The sequence below is a fragment of the Triturus cristatus genome, chromosome 1_2, assembly GCF_964204655.1.
Source record: "Triturus cristatus chromosome 1_2, aTriCri1.1, whole genome shotgun sequence".
NCBI classification, from domain to species: Eukaryota; Metazoa; Chordata; class Amphibia; order Caudata; family Salamandridae; genus Triturus; species Triturus cristatus.
Window position 1 is genome coordinate 93,798,908 of NC_140580.1, and position 19,984 is coordinate 93,818,891.

Below are 19,984 nucleotides of genomic sequence, written 5' to 3' on the forward strand. Positions count from 1 at the left end.
GCGTTAGTAGCATTGGCATTAATAAATAGGGCATTCATGCTTTAAAATGTATAAATAAATGTTGCAGAGCCAGCGCAGGGCCCTAAAAAAGCGTGAGACATGGGAAAAATTGCAGTTCCGCGCCCTCTCATCTGATGGCCCTGTGGAGAAGGGAATTGTTATAAACTATCCTGGTCAGAAAAGCAATACATGAATAAGACAAGTTTCTATTCACCATGAGCACCTTTATTTTTGTCAAAAACAGTGAAAAAGTGAAAACATCTCCTTCATGGACACATCATTGTTAAGAAGACAAAATTACACAAACAACAGTTCGAGCAGCACAAGACTGGAGCCAGTCATCAGGACACACAATGCTTTCCGGAGTATAAAAGCCAGGTTGAGGCTGTTGCTTTCCTTCATTTTTTTCAGGTTTTCCTTATTTTTTTCTTTTAAAACTTTAGACCAAAAATACATATAAAGGAGATGAAAGAGCATCCATGGCTGAAAACTGCAGGAACGCTGTATGCAAGGTTTCCTGCTGGATCTTTGAAAGATAAACATGGAAGGTGAGGAATGTATGAAGGTGCCCTCGGGGAGGCGGGCATGTATGAGTTCACTAGTGTCTATGCAGGTCATACGGGCCCTTCCGTTACACCCTCCAGGGGGAGGCCTGTGGCGTTTTCCACTGGGGGATGCTCTTCCTTGTGCGGGGTCGGTTGGGCGCGGAGGCAGACATAGGGTTGGTGGCAGGACTTGTACGTCAGTGCAGGATAATGCTGGCGGTAGCAGACGTAGGCAAAGAGCAGGCCGATCAGACCTCCAACAAAGGCATCTGTAAGGGATTGAAAAAAAACATACCTGTTATTGGAACCAGGATAATGGCTTTCATGCAGGGCAGGTAGCCGGATGTGGTGGAGCAGAAGAGTGCAAGACTTAGGGACCACGGTTGGATCTAATGACTATGTAAAGCCAGGGGAGTAGCTTGTTCAATAAGATTGGGGGTTGAGCTTCAGATTTCCCAACAGTCATTCTGGGGTATCTTCTTAAAACACATTATATGAGAAGCAGGGCATGAGGGGGGCTTTCGGGGCAGTGGAAAGAGAGAGGAGGGTGGATTGTTAGGGGCATTTCAAACACAACATTTTTAAGGCCTTCAAAACAGAGATGGGAGCGAGTGTGTGTGTCTGTGTTTTTGTTAGTGGGAACATGTAAAAATCCCAGGTAAAATTCAACAGAAACTTCATCATAACCGACTGAAAGCCCTTATAACTAACTATTTACGATAGAATGTTTTTTTAGGCGGGGTGTAACACCCCAAATTTCCAGGGAAAGGGGGGTGGGATTGTCCTCAAGAAGAGAGTTGCCCTGGTGGTTTCCTAAGTAATAAATAGTTGATGCCCCTTTCCCTGTGTATTGTTCTGGTAGGGAAAAAAGATAGATCTGCCAAATACAGGCCTCTCAAGGATCGGAATGTCCCAGACAACAACACAGACTGGTATTTTGGTGCAAAATATATCGTAATTAATTTGTGAGCTTTTCTTATATTAGAGGCATGCGATGACGTGCTATACATGTGTGTTAATTATATGTTCATACGGGTTGTACTAAACCAAAAATGCTTCACAAAGTCATCAGTTGCCAATCCACAATAAAAGTTCTGCTATACATTTAATTTGTATTCCTTTTAATCCCTTTTGTTTCTACTGTTCATACCTGTAATCCTTTTGAAGGGTACATAAATGATTTCCTGCTGAAGAGAATAGTTCAGAGTTACTGACAGATTTTAAAGTGTTAAGACTAATTTAGGCACTACTGGTCAGAAAGGGGACTAAATTGTATACCCGTGTAGCCAATGCATTTAAATCAATTAAAAATGCACCACTGGGCTTAAGTTACTTGTCCCACGTCTATTTACCATCCTTATCTAATGAAAACTTCTGAATTTTACTTTTCAACAGTATCTGCCCTTTCCAGCACAATTCCAATCTGGGGGGCCTTATTTAAAAGAACTGACGCATTGCAGTGCTAAAGCAGAGATGTGTCAGTTTTACTTGCGCCTGCGGCAGAAACCCTTGCGCCACCATGGATGCGCCATATTAACACAGACATCCATGATGCAAGGTTTCAAGGATACGTCAGAAATTCTGACGTGTCCGTGTAAAGGATGCCGCACGGCATCCGGCGCAAAAGCATTGCTGTAGTTGGTGGGAAAATGGACTCAGCTACAGAAATGCGTCACAATACAGGACCAATGTGTTAGAGTGTAAAAAGGTGACATGGTCACTAACATAGTCATTGCGCTCTAACTATTGGTCCTGGATGTGTTGCGTATAAGTGGGCACTTGTATGTGTGACATTAGCACATAATGTCACACAATGTGACATTACGTGCACATACCTACTTTCGGTTGCCCTCTCACCACATGACTTGATTGCAGATTGCAGTCAAGTCACTACAGTTCGGGTGCTCCCTTGGCCACAGCTAAGGTGCCATTCCTATGCCCGGCTTTCGGAGGCGTCGGGTTTGTGACACAATGGCAGCACAGCACCAAAAACTAGAAAAATCATAACTACCACTACTTTCGTTTTATGGGGGGCATTTCTGACGGAACGCCTTCCCTGCATAAATTTAAAAACTAACATGACGCAGTTGATTCCAACACAGGAAAAATCGACGAAACCCAACCAAAGGTGACGCATCTGCATCCCTGTAAATATGGAGCGTAGGAAGCGCCGTATTTGCGTCAAGAAAAATGACACAGGCAGCGCAAGGCGGTTCAAGGGGCTTGTAAATGACCCCCTGGATTTTTTTTAGGCATTTAAAAATCCAGCTTCCCCATTGGTATCCCTCACTTATCTTGGAAAGCTGATTCATTTCCATCTGGAATGTTCTTGGATTACTTTCAGAGATCCTAGGAAATATTCCTTGCTGGAAAAAGAAATGCTGACCAGTAGAGATGATAATAATAATATCACACCGAGTATCTCAGGGAGAGTTCACCAAACATATCTCTCCCTTTACCAAACTATTAACTCACTAAAGATATGTTCTATGAAAATTTGAAAATATAGTGGTGAAAATGTGCAAAAAAAATCCTTTTTAATGGACGAGAACCCTCACTCGCCCAAAGGTGGCTCCCTCCACACATCGGGCCCGATGTGTGGAGGGAGCCCAATGATGAAGCATGTCACCTTTGGGTGGGAGAGGGTTTTCGACCACTAAAAAGGAATTTTTTGCACATTTTCACCACTCTATTTTCACATTTTTATAGGACATATCTTTAGTGAGTTAAAAGTAGAGATGATAAACATAAAATTGGAGATCCATTCACTGAATTCTGCGCTTGCTGCCTGTGGGCCAACTCACCTTGCGCCCTCCATCACTAGCACAAATCTAGCCATGAACATCCAGCGGAGGTGGGCAGAAGCAAAAAACACCTTAGTGAGGTCAGGCAACATCTACTGAAAACTATGGCATGAGGTCCGGGGCCTGACTCCCCAAACACCACATGCTCCTCACCAAGACTTACTGACTGGAAATCATCTGGGCGTTCACCAGGTAGAGTGGAAAACATTTCTAAACTGGATCAAATGAGTTCAGTGGTAAGTACTATGGGGCATATTATCAAGACAGGCGATAAAATCACCGCCGCTTTAGCGACAAACTGCCGCTAAGACGGCGATAATGGCCTTGATAATATGCCCTTGAGAATGCCCTTAGAAGCCCATGTTGACACCAGAACATGGGCTTCTATGGGAATTCTCACCGACATACTATCAAGCCCATTATCGCCGCTTTAGCGGCAGTTTTCTGCCGCTAAAGCGGCGATAATTTTAACGCCGTTTCTTGATAATATGCCCCTATATATTATTATACACGGACTCGGACTACATTGGTCTTTCCTAAAAGGAGAGAGATGGGGTCCCTGCAACCAGATGCCAAGTCGGCAACAGAAAGCGGGCCTCACCGAAGCCTCTTTCTCTCTGGGTGGCCGTGGGCGAGCAGCCGAGGCTTCACTCAAGGGAGGTGTTAGGGGTGTAACGTTGTGCAATGGATTGTCATGGATCCAGCCTCCTGCACCTACACTGGACGTGTTGCAATAGCACAACTACAAAAGTAGGCAGCAGGTCGTTTTTCAACTGTTCTCAGTCGCTCACACGTCTCGCTGCATCTTCAGGAAATCAAAGACCCGACACACGTCCCACCAGGCAGGAGCGCGTGGGCGCGGCGGAGTGACACGCACTCGCTGTGAGTAGGCCCGCAGTGCGCCCTCTGGGTCAGCACTTGTCACTGGCTGTGCCGGCGTCGCTGATGAGCGCCTCGGAGCCCGGGAGGATCTCCCGGGCCTTGCTAATTGATTCTGCCGAGGCCGTGTCAGTCTCCGCCGAGGGCTCCTGCCGCTCTCTGTTCTCGCCTTGAGCACTTGGCCGGCTACAGCCGGTGGTTGGCGGGAGGCCAAGGCGCGCACAGCGACGGCGGGAAGCCTGCGAGGCTTCGTCTGGGGGCGCGGCGGGCTGCCTTCACTGACACCGCTGGCTAGATGAATATGCATCGGCACAGCCCTGCGGCGGGCTGTAAATCCACCCTGTGCGCCGAAAACAATGATGACAAATGGGGCTAGAAATCCGACTCTGTGCTGTAGGGCATTTCAGCTACGCGCAGCACCGTGCGAGTGAAGAGGCAGCGACACAAACAGTCTGCTTTTTTTCCATTTTAAATTAAAGTGCCAATTTCAGTGGAGAAAATAAAATCACGATTTAGAAATCGTACACAGCTCGATTTCACAGACTCTTAACTGCGGTGAGTATCAGGCGCGGATGCAAATGGCCCTTTCCAGAAAATTAAGAGTGAAATTACTTCTTTCCCTCACAATTTCTGTCACTTTCCCGTTCGCATTTACTCATCATAGGCACATACGCTGTCTGTTTACCTTGTTTGCTCATAACGGCCGCACTGCGCCCATTCCAGGAACCGTACCATATTCGTGCATCTGCATTACTAGAAAAACAGCCAACAATCGTCGTATGTGGTGGTAATTGTTGGCCGCAGTTTTATTACATAATCGCACTTGTACAACTCCCCCTGCCACCCCTTGGAGGCCGGGGTCATAAATCGTTGTCACACATTATTACCAATGTGATGTCACGCATTGTCAGCTGGACATCATAAATCATGGGCCATAAATCATTATGCATCATAAATCATTCTGCCACAATTGGCCCTTACTTTGTTGCCATAAATCACTCTGCCTGATCCCCATAAATCAGCAGCCCGACATCATGGGTCGTAAATCATTGGTCATAAATCATTCTATCACAAGCCATCATAATTTCGTTATCATTTTGCCAACATATCATAAATCATGGGGTCATAAATCATCGGTAGGCCATAAATCATTCTGTCACAATCTGTCATCATTCGGCTGTCATAAATCACTCCGCATGAGCATCATAAATCATCAGCCATAAATCATCGGCTGGCCATAAATCACTGGTTTGTCTTTTTGCTCATTTGCAACTCCTAGGGTCGTAAATCACCCTGACAGCTCATAGATTGTTCTTTGTTGTTTACCACGCCCCTTTGCGTGTGGGGGGGTAGCTTTTTCCCCGGAGTTAGGCCCCCAACTCGCTACCTTGTTAGTCTCTTTTGTGCCCCACCTTCTGGCGGGGGCTGGGCTGCGAGCGCCGTCTCCGTTTGCTACCCCGATTTCGTCAGGCGCACTCACCCTGCCGTGCGGCATCCCAAAGTGAGTGGCCCTCCTTCTACACACCGCCCTGTTGGTGTGCTCCCATACAATACCAATACACTTGTTGTTTCCGCCATTTTAGATTTGCAATCTGTGTGTGCTCTTGTTGCGCGGGGGCAGTTCCTTACCCGGAGTCAGGCCTCAACTCGCTACCTTGTTAAGACTGTTTTGTGCCCTGCCGTCTGGCAGGGGCTGGGCTGCGAGCGCCGTCTCCGTTACCTGCCCCAGTTGCCGGCCAACTCACCCTGCCGAGCGGCATCCCAAAGTGAGTGGCCCTATTCACACACACCGTATGCCAGTGTGTCTTCGTCTCCAAACCTTTGTACCCGTAGTTCCTTTGGTTTTCGTCAGCACTGCGACGCTGCTGCTCCCAAGGTGTGGGTGGGTGGGATTCGAAAGTCTTTGGCGCCGCTCCCCCAGCTCCCAGGATATGCAAGTGGGCTGCCACAGGGGGGAGCGTCGTCTTATATCTCCCCTTCCTATTGTTCTTGGAAGGGAGAGGGCGGGGGCCTCAGGGCATTCTGCCCTGCGGCGCTTCCCACTGGTGAAAACCAGTTCCTGTTCCTTCCCGGGCTCTGGCGGCCATTATGGCGCCGGCCCTCGAGCCCCCTGCGGGGGCGGCCTCTGCAATAACGGCCGCACTGCGCCCATTCCAGGAACCGTACCATATTCGTGCATCTGCATTACTAGAAAAACAGCCAACAATCGTCGTATGTGGTGGTAATTGTTGGCCGCAGTTTTATTACATAATCGCACTTGTACAACTCCCCCTGCCACCCCTTGGAGGCCGGGGTCATAAATCGTTGTCACACATTATTACCAATGTGATGTCACGCATTGTCAGCTGGACATCATAAATCATGGGCCATAAATCATTATGCATCATAAATCATTCTGCCACAATTGGCCCTTACTTTGTTGCCATAAATCACTCTGCCTGATCCCCATAAATCAGCAGCCCGACATCATGGGTCGTAAATCATTGGTCATAAATCATTCTATCACAAGCCATCATAATTTCGTTATCATTTTGCCAACATATCATAAATCATGGGGTCATAAATCATCGGTAGGCCATAAATCATTCTGTCACAATCTGTCATCATTCGGCTGTCATAAATCACTCCGCATGAGCATCATAAATCATCAGCCATAAATCATCGGCTGGCCATAAATCACTGGTTTGTCTTTTTGCTCATTTGCAACTCCTAGGGTCGTAAATCACCCTGACAGCTCATAGATTGTTCTTTGTTGTTTACCACGCCCCTTTGCGTGTGGGGGGGTAGCTTTTTCCCCGGAGTTAGGCCCCCAACTCGCTACCTTGTTAGTCTCTTTTGTGCCCCACCTTCTGGCGGGGGCTGGGCTGCGAGCGCCGTCTCCGTTTGCTACCCCGATTTCGTCAGGCGCACTCACCCTGCCGTGCGGCATCCCAAAGTGAGTGGCCCTCCTTCTACACACCGCCCTGTTGGTGTGCTCCCATACAATACCAATACACTTGTTGTTTCCGCCACGCCGCCAGGGAGGCTTACGTCTTCCTGCGGCTCCCCCCAACTCTGGTCAGCTCCGACGGCAATCCTCCCACAAACGCAATGATGCGCTCTGCTCCATCTTTGCCGTTAGTGCCCTGGCACACCTGCATCTTACTCCGATGTCTGACAGTGCTGTCCCCACCCGCAATGGGTCATACCTCTCGTGGCTGACGTCGGGTTGGCTCTGATGGCAATCTTCCATCCACACGCCATGGTGCTCTGCTCCTTCCTCGCCATTTTGAGGCGGGACGCTTGCGTCCTGCTCGGAGTCTTACGGCGCTGTCTCCTCTCACCATGGGCCAATCATGAAAACAAAAATTGGCAGACAGTCAGCTACAGTCTGTGGTAGCATGATACCATATACATTGCTCACATCCCATCCTCTACCTCAACCTGCTCCTGGGAGGTTTTTCCGGTAAGCCCCTCTACACCATGGCCTCTACCTCTTCCAAGCCTCATCCACTTCGGTTTACGGTAACTACTGGATGGGTCAGCTGACTGCACCCTACAGGTAGGCAGTACGTTTGCAGCGTACTTGTTCTGGACCAGCCCAAACTCCGAATCTAAAGTGTCACGCAATGGCTCGAGGTGCTCTTCGCACCCGAACAACTTCACCGCCAATTGACCCCTTTTGCGACATTCCCAGAATGATAGGCTGGCAGTACTACATATGCTCCGATCTTATGCTTTGACATCTGACATTGCTCTTCCCTCGCGATCTGCATGTTGTATGGACGGTCTTTGCAGCAGGTATGCTAACCCAAGCACTGTGTAACTTCAGCACAGCCCTCCCTGTCTGGTGCTTGACCCATGCCTACCGGGAAAGCGCTCTTTTACAGGCGCCTAGAGGCTGGGACGCACGGCGCTGGTAGGCACCCACACATGCTAACTTCTACTCCTGGGACCTCGCTCTGTCACGGGCACCAGGAGGCTGGGAAGCCCAGCGATTATGAGCAACACACGCATGCCCTGCGTGTTCTCACCGGATCTACATAGGGGGGGGATGCCACCCCTGTCTGCGAAACGTTTGTACTTAGTTTGTTTATTTTCTGGCACTTATTATTTTTTTTTTTTTTTTTTTATTTTTATTTTTACAGTGCGGGCTCGACCCAAAGGTATTGGGGCGCTTTCACAGCACGCATGAACTCTTACAAAAGGACACATTTATTTATTTGTCTTTTTTTTTTTTTTTTTGTAACCTTGCCAGCATTCAGCGTTCTTGTTACCTTGCCCGCATTCAGCGTACTATGCACCCTGGTCCCAGAACCAGAATTCAGTGTGTTTAAGTTATATATATATATATATATATATATATATTTTAGTAATGACGTCAGCCTCTCTGCTTTAGACTATACTGGTCGTGATAGCTCGCTTAGGGGGCGTTTAGCAATCCCCATAGTCCTCTGCAGTGGGATGGAAACCTTACACGTACTGGTCATGCAAAAGGCTCTGTCTGGAAATGGCACTCTGGGTTTTCATGGAATGAATATCCCTGGGGGAGATTCCTTGGGAACACACCATTTTACGCCTGTCAGCTTTAAATACATAGCTGCTAAACTCTGTGTCGACAGCCCTAATGGTGTTTCCCTTTTTTTTTTTTTTTTAAATTAATAGTGTTTATTACATACATAGATAGAGGCCCACATGACACACTTGTTGCTCTTTGGTGTATTTACCTGGTGAGCAACGTGGCTCACTTCCGGTGCCGACCACCGCTAGTTGACAGAACCAGTCTGGCGTTAACAGAGCTGGTCGTCACATTTATATGGCGCGAATTCAACCCGAAGGTATCGGAGCGCTTTACGTAGCCCCGCATTTACATTACACATTCAGGCACAGGGAGATTAAAAGTTGCAATTTCCGCCGCTAAGAAGCCCCGACCTGTAGGGATTCGAACCTTCAAACTTCTAGTCCGAAGTCAGACGCCTTACCCATTAGCCCATGAAAGCACCGTGAAAGGTGTTGCAGCTAAGAAGCCCCGATCTGTAGGGGCATACCTCCATCAGCGCTGAATGCCAGCGCCGCATATTCACTCCCTTGACTATCAAAATTGGCACACTCTGCTGTTATTTTTGATTAGAGAAACTGGTCTAGCAGCAAGCGCACAGATAGGGGGGTCGTGCTCCGGTTGATGCATGTACCAAGCGTCCATCTGCAAGACGTTTGACGGGAGGAGAGATTTCCCGAAACCGCTTCTGAAGGCTACATTGCAATTTCTTTAAGGTTATGACTTTTTTAATTCGCTCGTGAAGGCCACACATCTTTGCCTACTAAGACAATGTAAAGCCGCATACACCACGGCTCCGGTGGGCGAAGGTGCGCAGCTGGGGGCCAAGGCAAATCCCCCCCCCAGGGGCCCGAAAGTCGAGGCCCAGCCCAGAGACTCTCCGCATCCCTTCCCAGGCTCCAGCGCCCTCCGCCCCAATGGCGCCCCACACAGCACTCCGCTCGCTCGGGGGGAGACTACTCACACTCGGTGCATATATATAGCGCATACTCGACAGAAGGCACCGGAGCTCTTTACATGCGCGCCGGCCACGAGCGTGATGCATTAACGATAATTCAGAGAAAGAAGTGGACCCTCCGTAATAAACGCAGCGAAAATAAATAAAACTAGATGTTATTTATTACGAGCCTAACTGTTGGGACCCTCTACCAATGACATAGTTTATTAATTGCCGTTTGTATGTTCTGAGGCCCAGAGCCCGGCTGCTCGCGCGCCTCGGCAGGAATAGGTGCGTGTGTCCTGGTACTCGGTGCGCCCAGCAGCCTTTGTCTTCGTGCAGTGAGTTTGTATTTACAAACATGTGAGTTCTGCACTCGTGGGCGTTTGAAGGGGTGTCACGGAGATCTCTCAATATGGCCACGCAGGAGGCTCAAACAACACACACATTTAAAAAGCAGATAATTCGGGATCCTGCTTCAAACTGTGGCACAGTTGCCTGTTTGTAGCGTCCTTCAAAGTATGTGCGTCACATGCGCGCTGCATCTACTCTCTGAGCCCGGGGCGCCCCTGTAGTGGCGCAGCTCTGGCTTTCCTTAGAGCCGTCTGCACCAAAACCATTGAAAAATGCCTGCTCAACAGTTCACGTCTACTGGCACATATGGCACCCATTGGGAATACCGCTTTTTAGGCAGTAGCAGCAGCATGTTTTACACGCAAACACACATGTGATGTTACACAACTGCTCCCTTCTTTCACAGCATCCGAGGCCGATGTACCCCACCGCAGACGTCCCCCAAAGGTCAGCAGGGCCCACTTCGTATATTCTTTTATACTCACAGACACATAACGCGAACTCGACCGTAAAGGCCTTGGAGTGCTTCACATAGCACCACATCCCCGTTACACATTCAGGCACGGGGACACTAAGTGATTTGCCGAGAATCACAGGGCGAGGACTCGACCTCGAGGCTCCGATCCTGCTTCCCTAGCGGCGGCAGCACCGCCGGCGGGCCACGACCTCTCCTCGCTTTAACCCCACTCCAGCCCCACTCCCGCTATGCAGTGGGAGTGCGCCTAGCCGCGCGTCCTCTGCACTGATCCCTGCCAGTGGTGGGTAGGGGGGGGGGGTGGCAAAGCAGCAATGTATCGTACGCATCGCCAAAGCGCGGAAGGGGCACCTGTTGCGGTGGCGGCGTTGTGGAGCGCAGTAACAGCCCTCGGCCCGCTGCGCCTCCAGCCCATATTAACGATTGGCGCTACACTTGCTTACATGGCTAGTACATCGCCCTTGCGCTAAGAAAGGCACGGCAGGCAATTATTATAACATGGCAATGGTGACAGGCAGAGACGCCGCCACTCTTCGAGCCCTTACCCTGCCATTGCTTCCGGCGCTGCGAGCATCAGAACTCCTGGGGAGCTGGGGGTCATGCCTGGTGTCTCGCCCCGTCCATTCCATCCCGATCTTCCGTGCCCCGGCGGGGGTGGGGACGCTTCGGGCATGTAGTCCCCCAACATCTGGCACCTCATGTGGTAGCAGGGTTCCTTGCTCTCTACTGCGGGCTTGGATCCTTCATCGCCCGGGTCATGACGGTGTAGGCCGCAGCTGCTCCTAAGAGCCCACGGCCGATTCGAAAGTCTTTGGCGCCGCTCCCCCAGCTCCCAGGATATGCAAGTGGGCTGCCACAGGGGGGAGCGTCGTCTTATATCTCCCCTTCCTATTGTTCTTGGAAGGGAGAGGGCGGGGGCCTCAGGGCATTCTGCCCTGCGGCGCTTCCCACTGGTGAAAACCAGTTCCTGTTCCTTCCCGGGCTCTGGCGGCCATTATGGCGCCGGCCCTCGAGCCCCCTGCGGGGGCGGCCTCTGCAATTCCTCTCCTCAGACACGCACGGACTCGGCCTTTCTTTTTCTCTTTACTGCCTCCCCCGCCCCCTCACTCAAACTATCATACTTCCCCCGCTGGTCTGTTTTCTTATCTAGCTTCCCACACACCAACACGCGCGCACACAGTCACACGGATCGGAGACACCACATTTCTTGTGCGTGAGTGGGTGGGGGATAGAAGGGGACACGGACAACCTTGGGGGAGCAGAACCAGGGGTCTAGTTTCGCTTCAAGGACTAAAGCACGACCCGAGTCATGAAAAGATGTATCTCAGGCAACAGATGTCATGAAACATTTATTTGTCAACACTTTCCAGTGTTTCAATTATGCACATTAGTTTATATCACTAAATTGAGTGCCCTTTATTGATCAAATGAAACATTCAAGAATACCTCTTGCTTTGACGAAATTGGCACAAATCGCTTAAAATTGTCCGTTTGTCATGTTCTCAATGTATGTAATTTATATTGTTATTACTCTGTGTAGTTTATTTTTGCTATTAAACCTGATAATTTTATATGAACCATATAAAGTGAGGTTTTTCTAGAGCTCTGATCCTGTACTTTAATGTGCTCTCCAGCTGCATGGCTAAGGATACTGATACATTGGGAAGTAAAGCGATGGGCCGTGGACCACACACTTTGGTTAGCATAGAAGCCAGAATTACAGTCCAGGATAGAGTATTTTACCCTTCAGAAACATTAGGATTACAACCTTCTTTCTTCAATTTAACGCCAAAGATCCAATGTGCTCACTTATTCAATTAATGTCATTCAATTTGTGTTAGTATATGGAGTTCAACGAATACGTTTATCATACCTGAAATACAACTGACACCATACACACCTATATACATGTGCATGGTGAGAAGATTTTTTCTTTCTTTCTATAATTGAGTAATGAGATTGGCCGGTACGACCCACATTACGTCTGGGGTTTACCGGTTTTTGGTATTACCGTGATGACTGCCGTTCTTTGGTCCAGGGGCAACACTTTATCTTGTTGTGCTCGGTGGAACATATTCAGTAAGTGATCTGCTGTAATGTCTAACATGGCTTTATACATTTCTACTGGAAGGCTGTTGGACCCTGCTGCCTTCCCTGACTGCCGCGAACGTGACGCTGCTTTAATCTCATCTGCAGTAATGTCTCCCTCTAGCACCCCTCTCTCCAGCATAATTTTGGGTAGCGAAATGTCACGAAGGAAGTCCAGACAGGACTCCACCATATGGGCCGTACGGGAGGCATAGATCCCTTCGTTGTAGCCAGCAAATTTCTATGCTCTCTGGGCTCCAGTTCCATATTTTGTTCCCCCTTCGTCTATCAATCCAGGTACCCAACCCCTATGTATCCGACTCTTATCTAACCAGGCCAGTAGTTTGCTTGCCTTGTCCCCTAGATCATACAATTTATGCTGCGTAGCTAGCGCCTGCGCCCTGGCACTATCTTCCAGCAGGTCTCGTAATTCTTTTTGCTTTACCTTTAGACTAGGGTTGTCTGTTTGACCTAGCCTGCGGATCCATACCTAACGCCTGACTCTCCAGTCGTAGTATTTCCCTTTCCAATTTGGCACATTTAATGTTTTTTTCCTTTCTGAGGGCCCCTATTTTCGCAAACATGCTACCTCTAATCACTGCTTTAAATGCTTCCCAGAGGGTCACAGGGGAAGAGACCGTGCCTACGTTGTTAGTGAAATATTTTTCAACCTCCTCCCTTACATTCTCTACAACGTCCTCATCTTTAAGGAACCAAGGGGTCCACGCGCTGTGGAAGTGTGTGACTCCTGACCGGACCAGCTAGTGAGGCCTCAACCGCGGAGTGGTCCAATACTCCTCAAGCCACATGTTTCGCATCTAAGAATTCCCGCAGCCCCTGAGATTGCGTAATGAGGTAATCAAGTCTGGACAGGCCCCCCGTTGCCTCAGATAGGTGAGTGTATTGTTTCCTATCTGGGTTCTGATGTCTCCAAATATCATTCAGGCCCATAGCCTACAGAAAACCACCCAGTTGTCCTCTCTTCTAGTGGGTCCGTCCAAGTTTGGTTTTGTATGAAAGGAAGTGTCTTCCTTATAAGAACTCCCGCCCCCCTGGAGCAGGAGGTGTAAACAGATTGTGCTACTAGCGCATAACCAAACCTATCAAGAGCTTTACAATAGTTGCCTTTAAGATGTGTTTCCTGCAAGAGGACCACATCCGGTATATACCTCTTTATAAAATGTAGCACTGTTGTCCTTTTGAGTTTACTATTGAGCCTGTTAACATTCCAGGTCCAGACCCTAAGAAAGGACTGTGTACATCTTGGATTAATCATTTGAAGTAGGGTTTTTGTCTGGTGTTTTGGTTGGGGCAGACTTTAGCAGCGGCACAGACTTCTGATCCCTCCCTGTGAATAAGTGTCTTATTTCGTACCTAATTAACAACTTCTCCTCCACCCAGTGGTGAGAAGATTTAAAGGTGTGTGTTAGACCTGGCTTTTCCAGCAGGTTTATCCCCAGACATTTTGCTTTTTGGCCTCCTGTTTTTGACCCAGCGGAAAGGACAAGTACACTGGGAGGACAACGAGAACCCGAGCGCCAACACATGCAGCAAGACAAGAGAACCACAACCAGGAACAAGTGCAAACAGACTCTAGTTACGAACCTGTCTGATCACATCCTCACAGACGAAGAGGAAGAGATACTCAATAGAGGATTAGGTTTCTCACCCACAGCAAAACTTGATAAATTCAAACTCCACTGCGAGCTCTCTGAATTCTTTCGCAAACTAAGACTTAAAGCCTTTTTTGAGAATCAATCATCAAAAGAAACACAGAATGAGGACAAGGGCGACACTACCCTGAAACTCAAATCCACCTTTACTCCACCTCCCCATACAATACCTGTAGCACTAATTGCCTTTGAACAAGCAATCTACAAAGGGATAGAAAACTCCCCTGAGGAACATGTTTTCAAAAACACCAGTACAAAACACTTTGCCGCCATCAAAAGTCTGAAAAACAACAAAGCTATCATCATAAAACTGGCGGACAAAGGAGGAGGAATAGTCATTCAAAATCGAAATGCATACCATACAGAATGCTTACGCCTCCTGGATGACCCAAAGAACTACAAGAAATTGGATCAAGATCCGAGCGATCCACTTAACCCTTTCGATGCGCATGACGGAGCGGTTCCATCATGCGCATCGGTCACGCTGTGCGGATGACGGAACCGCTCCGTCACGGCCCCGCCCGCGCAACGAACCTTCAGCACGGCGCGGTAATCCACGCCGCGCTGAATGGGTTAAAAACAAAATAAAAATACTGGTACATGAAGCAGAATCAAATGGTTACATCAGCAAACAAGAAGCATCCTTCCTGACCTCTGGTGGCATTACAATACCCTATTTTTACACAATCCCACAGATTCATAAAAATAAACCACCACCACCTGGTAGGCCCATTGTGTCCGGAATAGGCTCACTTTTAGAACCTCTATCTCGCTTTTGCGATTTCTTTTTACAACCAGTGGTACAATCAACTCCGGCACACTTGAAGGACACAAAAGAACTTCTGAGCCAGATAAACAACCTTCAGTTCAATCCCACAACATCTATCCTAGTGAGTATGGATATAGAAAGCTTGTACACCAGCCTGCCTCAAGATGACACACTAGAGGTCATCCGTACATCACTAGACAACATCGTTTGGAACTACAGAACACCCAAATCCTTTATCCTAGAATGTGCAGAATTAGCCCTAAAGGACAACTTCTTTGAATATGAAGGTACTCTCTTTTTACAACAATACGGAACTTCGATGGGCAGCATGTTCGCACCGAGCATTGCAGGGCTGTATGTGTCCAACTTTGAAGGACTACACATTCTGAACCCACAATCCCTGTACAACAAGGACATTACATTCTATAAGAGATACATAGACAATGTCTTCTTGATATGGACAAACAGTGAACAAAGACTTCGTGAATTCTTGAACTGGATCAACACTCTGGATCCCAACCTACGATCCACGCACACCATAAGCTGAGAGAGCATCACTTTCTTGGACCTAGAAATAGAGGCACAGAAAGGGGTCCTTATGGCAAAGACGCACTTCAAACCTACTGCAATAAATTCTCTCTTGCATTTTGAAAGCTATCACTCCAGACCCCTCAGGGAGAATTTACCCTACGGACAATATCTTAGACTGCACCGCAATTGTAGTGAAATCAAGGAGTTCAAATCCCAAGCAGAACAATTGACAATAAAACTGAAGAACAGGGGTTACCCTAACAACATTTTCCAAAAAGCACAACAAAGAGCAAGAAACCAGAACTGGGAAAATCTACTAGAACCCAAAGAAAACACGACACCTACCATACCCCTAACCTGTGTAACAACATACAATTCTATCTCAAACAAAGTCGCTAAAATGATCCAGACCAATTGGAAAATCGTGATTTCAGGCAAACTCCAATGGGAAAAACCACTGTTCTCTTACAAAAGATCATAAAATCTCAGAGACAGTTTGGTATCTACTCGTCCAAACAAACCAACTACAACCCCTAGCTCTGTGCTCAGTGCACGGGGCCTGCCTAAAGTCACTGGCCACTTACCATGTGGCAATTGTAGTATTTGCCACTTGACACAAACCACAAAGACCCTACACCTTGAGCAAGGCAAAGTATGCAGCATCAAGAGACACACGAATTGTAATTCGGCCCAAGTGATCTATCTAATCACTTGCCCATGCCAACTGCGATACGTGGGCACGACCAGCAGAAAAATTAAAACCAGAATATGCGAACATTGGAGCAACATCCGCTGTAAACGGAACGCTACAAAACTCACAGACCACTACTTAACGATGGGACACACTACCAATGATATGACCCGGGTAGTAATTGAACAACTCGATGCAAACACAAGAAACATACAAGACCAACTGTTCGAAAAGGAACAATGTTGGGTGTATAGATTATCCACTCAAACACATGGTCTAAATGACATCCATGTGCACTTGATGACTGAAATGCGCAATTCAATCAGACATACCCCGACTCTGTAGTAAGCCACAATACCCATGCACACTTACTCAAGGTACTAACTCCTAATTTATCCACTGCATAACTAAGGATCTACACAATACCAACACGTGTAGCCCATATATCTCTATGTTTAAATATGCATGCCACTATGTAGAGATCAATTAGCACCTTTCCACACGGCAAAATGTAGAATTAGGAAAATCACTAATCATGATTGAACAGCGCAAGTGTTTTCTGACATACTTCTCTTTTTTTAATTACACCTTTAAACTTTACCAACATCTATTTGACTGGAACATACTCTCGCAATACGCATGCTCATAGCAGCCAGCGTTAGCATACACATGCGCTCACACGCATGCGCTTATCCTTTCCGGGTCAGCGCTCTAGACGGTGTTGGAAGCAACCTGCTTGATCACACCCACGTGACCATACGAGCACTTCCTATTAGAGACAGCACAGTCAACCGCTCACGGCACAACAGTGGGATCCGATCATCTGCATAGGTCAAACCGCCTTTATTCCCCTGACAAACGTGCCGGCACCCGTGAATCTATCGCGGGAGCCGCCCAACTAAGAACCTTTTAATCTTTTTGTTAATCCTAAACTGTGCCCATGACTGTCTCCACACCTTCGACAGGGTCAGCATGGGGTACAGCAGAGACCGATCGGATCCATGAGGCATAACACACTCAGAGTTTAAATGAGGCCGCCATTGTCAGTCTTTTATGTTGTTAGTCATAAGTTCGTGTTATTCTATGTTAAATATGATTTCATCTAGCAAGAACCACGTACTATCACTAGATACTCAATTTTAATTTTAATTTTAACCATTCACGCAACGTGCCAATAAGCGATACTACCTAAGAGGATAACAAGCCCACTGTTTTTTGCATTACTACCATTAGCATCCATTTACCCTTGGACCCTTTACAAACCACCGGGGCACATTGTAGCCACGCATGGTTACTTTGTAGATAGCCATCATGCATGCCCCCACCCAGTCACATGCATGATGCCATCATCTGAAATACAGGAGCACGCATGAATTATAAAGATGCATGACAAACAACTAAACGCTGTGTACCTGCATTCAATAACCTTTTCATTTACAGGTACTCGGAACAGAGGATTTGTAAGTAACATTACAATCCACTACACTCACAGCACACTTTAGGGTGTGTGCTGAGGGGAGGTATGAGAGGCATGTGAATACCAGACAGATAAATACAGTGGAGCGAGAGGTGCATAAGCACAGTCGGGGAAGGAGGAGGCAAATGTCGATTAAAGATCTCAGTACGAGGGAGACATTGACATATCCAGACATGAGCAAAGCGAGGAGTGAGACGGGACATATGAGAGACACATTTACATGTCACAGACATATACACAGCGAAGAAAGGGGAGACACAGCAGAGAAAGACTCAAATATCTTAGCAACATAGGCACAGAGTAGGAGGAGAGGGGCGATATGGGAGAGAGTTTCTTTTTTTTTATAACAATACTTAATTGGCTTTATTGAGACACAAAGCAAAACACTCAACGCCGATCCACCAGGGGATCACTTATACATTCGAGGACAGTTCTCGTCCTCAACCCACCCCATCCCCGGTGAGACATGTAGACCTAATGTTCAAAACATAGTATGACCATTATTTCCCCCAAATCTTCAAGTGTTTCTTGGGGCTTCATCGGGCCTGGTATATGGGCTCCTCCAATTTTGTGGAACAGTCCATACCCACCCTCCATTCTTTCAGCATTGGGCAGCTTGTGAATTCCATCGTCTGACCATGTCCCTCTTCTCCACTAGTGTCCCTAGCACCACTAACATATGGTCTCCTCTAGGGCACCCCAGTCCTCCATCACGCCACGCAAAGTGATCCTGTCAGTTGCTGCCGTGTTCTGGCCCAGCACCTCCACAAAAGTTGAGAACAGGTCTTTGTGGGTATGAGCATTCACAGACCATATGATAGAAATCCCCAAGATCCCTCCCACATCTAGTGCAGGAGAATTGGGGAAGCCTTTGTGTTCTCCACAGGCACTTGCGTGTGTAGTAGGTACAATGGAGAAATGTCAACTGGTTAGGGCATAACCAGGCAGAGATAGCCAGGGTACGGATGCCATACATGCCTCCCTCCACTCCCCTTTCTCCAGTAAGCCCAGCCAACCCTCCCAACGCTCCCTCAGAGGTGACAGTATTTAAGGGGAATTATGGATCAGGGCCTGATAGACCTGCATGACCCCTTGTCGTCGTCCACGGCAGGATGCCCATAAGCAGCCTGACCTCCAAGGGATTGTAGTCAGTGGGGGGGCAGGCCAGCACCGCTTGATATCTTAAGAGTGCATGGTGAAGTTGTAGGCAGCAGAAGATTTGTGTAGGGAAAACAATAATTGGAGGTCCTGGAAGGACTTCATGTGGTCACCCTGCCAAATGTCCCCCAGCCAAGAAATGCCAATAGCGTTCCAACCCTGAACCACTCCAGTCGCGCCACCTGGTCCACCAACCAATTGGCAGTCCACAGAGGAGTCTCTAGAGTAACCCGTCTGTCCCACCCTGTCCATCGCAGGGCTGCCCTCCAAGTCAGGAAGACCACTTTAGTGAGCTGCTGGAGCAAGCTGGAGATGCTTGCGCCTTAGAGCATACCCATATGATTATCAAGGCCATTCAGTGAGACCTCTAGTCTAAATGCTGGATCTGCCCACCCTTCATTCATCCAATCATTCACTACAACAGTAAGTGGTGCCTAATAACAGAGGCGGAAGTCATCTGTCGACAAACCAGCTTTGTATGTGGAGAGGACACGTTTGTCAAAGGAGGTTTATTGTCCCAGAGGAATCTCCGTGCTCGTGCAGTCATGATAGTAAACCACTGATTGGACACAGAGAAGGTGACATTTAGGGGGACGTAAAAGAGGCGCAGGAGGACCATCATTTTGTACAGAGTTACTGTGCAAAGCGCATTAAACGGCAGCTTGGACCATCTGTCGAGGTCCGCCTGGAAGGCCTGGGTAAGGGGGCTAAGGTTGAGACTCCAGGCCAGGTACGGCTCCTACGTCATATAAATTCCCAAGAAACAAAACTTAGATGCAGGATTGACAGGGTCGGGTTCCAGGTCTCTGCAGCTCTGTCCCCCCTCCCCCCCACCCCCCCTTAGGAGGGATCAAGAAGGACTTGGGGCAGTTCACTGTGAGCCCAGAGCGTCCCCAGAGGCTTCCAGGATGGAGAGAGAGAGTTTCAATAGCTCATAAATATAAACACAGTCTAGAAGTGAATGGGGATATATGATAGGGACAATTAAATACATTAGACATTTAGAAACATTCGAGGAGTGACCAGAAAGCTACGAGAGAGACTTTTCATCGATCTGTCAGAGCGG

General features: G+C 48.0%; 1 protein-coding gene across 1 annotated transcript in view; it reads right to left on the reverse strand.

Moving 5' to 3' along the window:
• Positions 1–203: 203 nt before the first annotated feature.
• PLPP4 (phospholipid phosphatase 4) overlaps positions 204–19,984 on the reverse strand; it is a 779,443-nt gene continuing 759,662 nt past the window's right edge. The window contains exon 7 of the mRNA XM_085602798.1: positions 204–814. Coding sequence (XP_085458924.1) covers positions 615–814 — 200 coding nt within the window. The 3' untranslated portion in view covers positions 204–614. The remainder of the gene's footprint in view (positions 815–19,984) is intronic.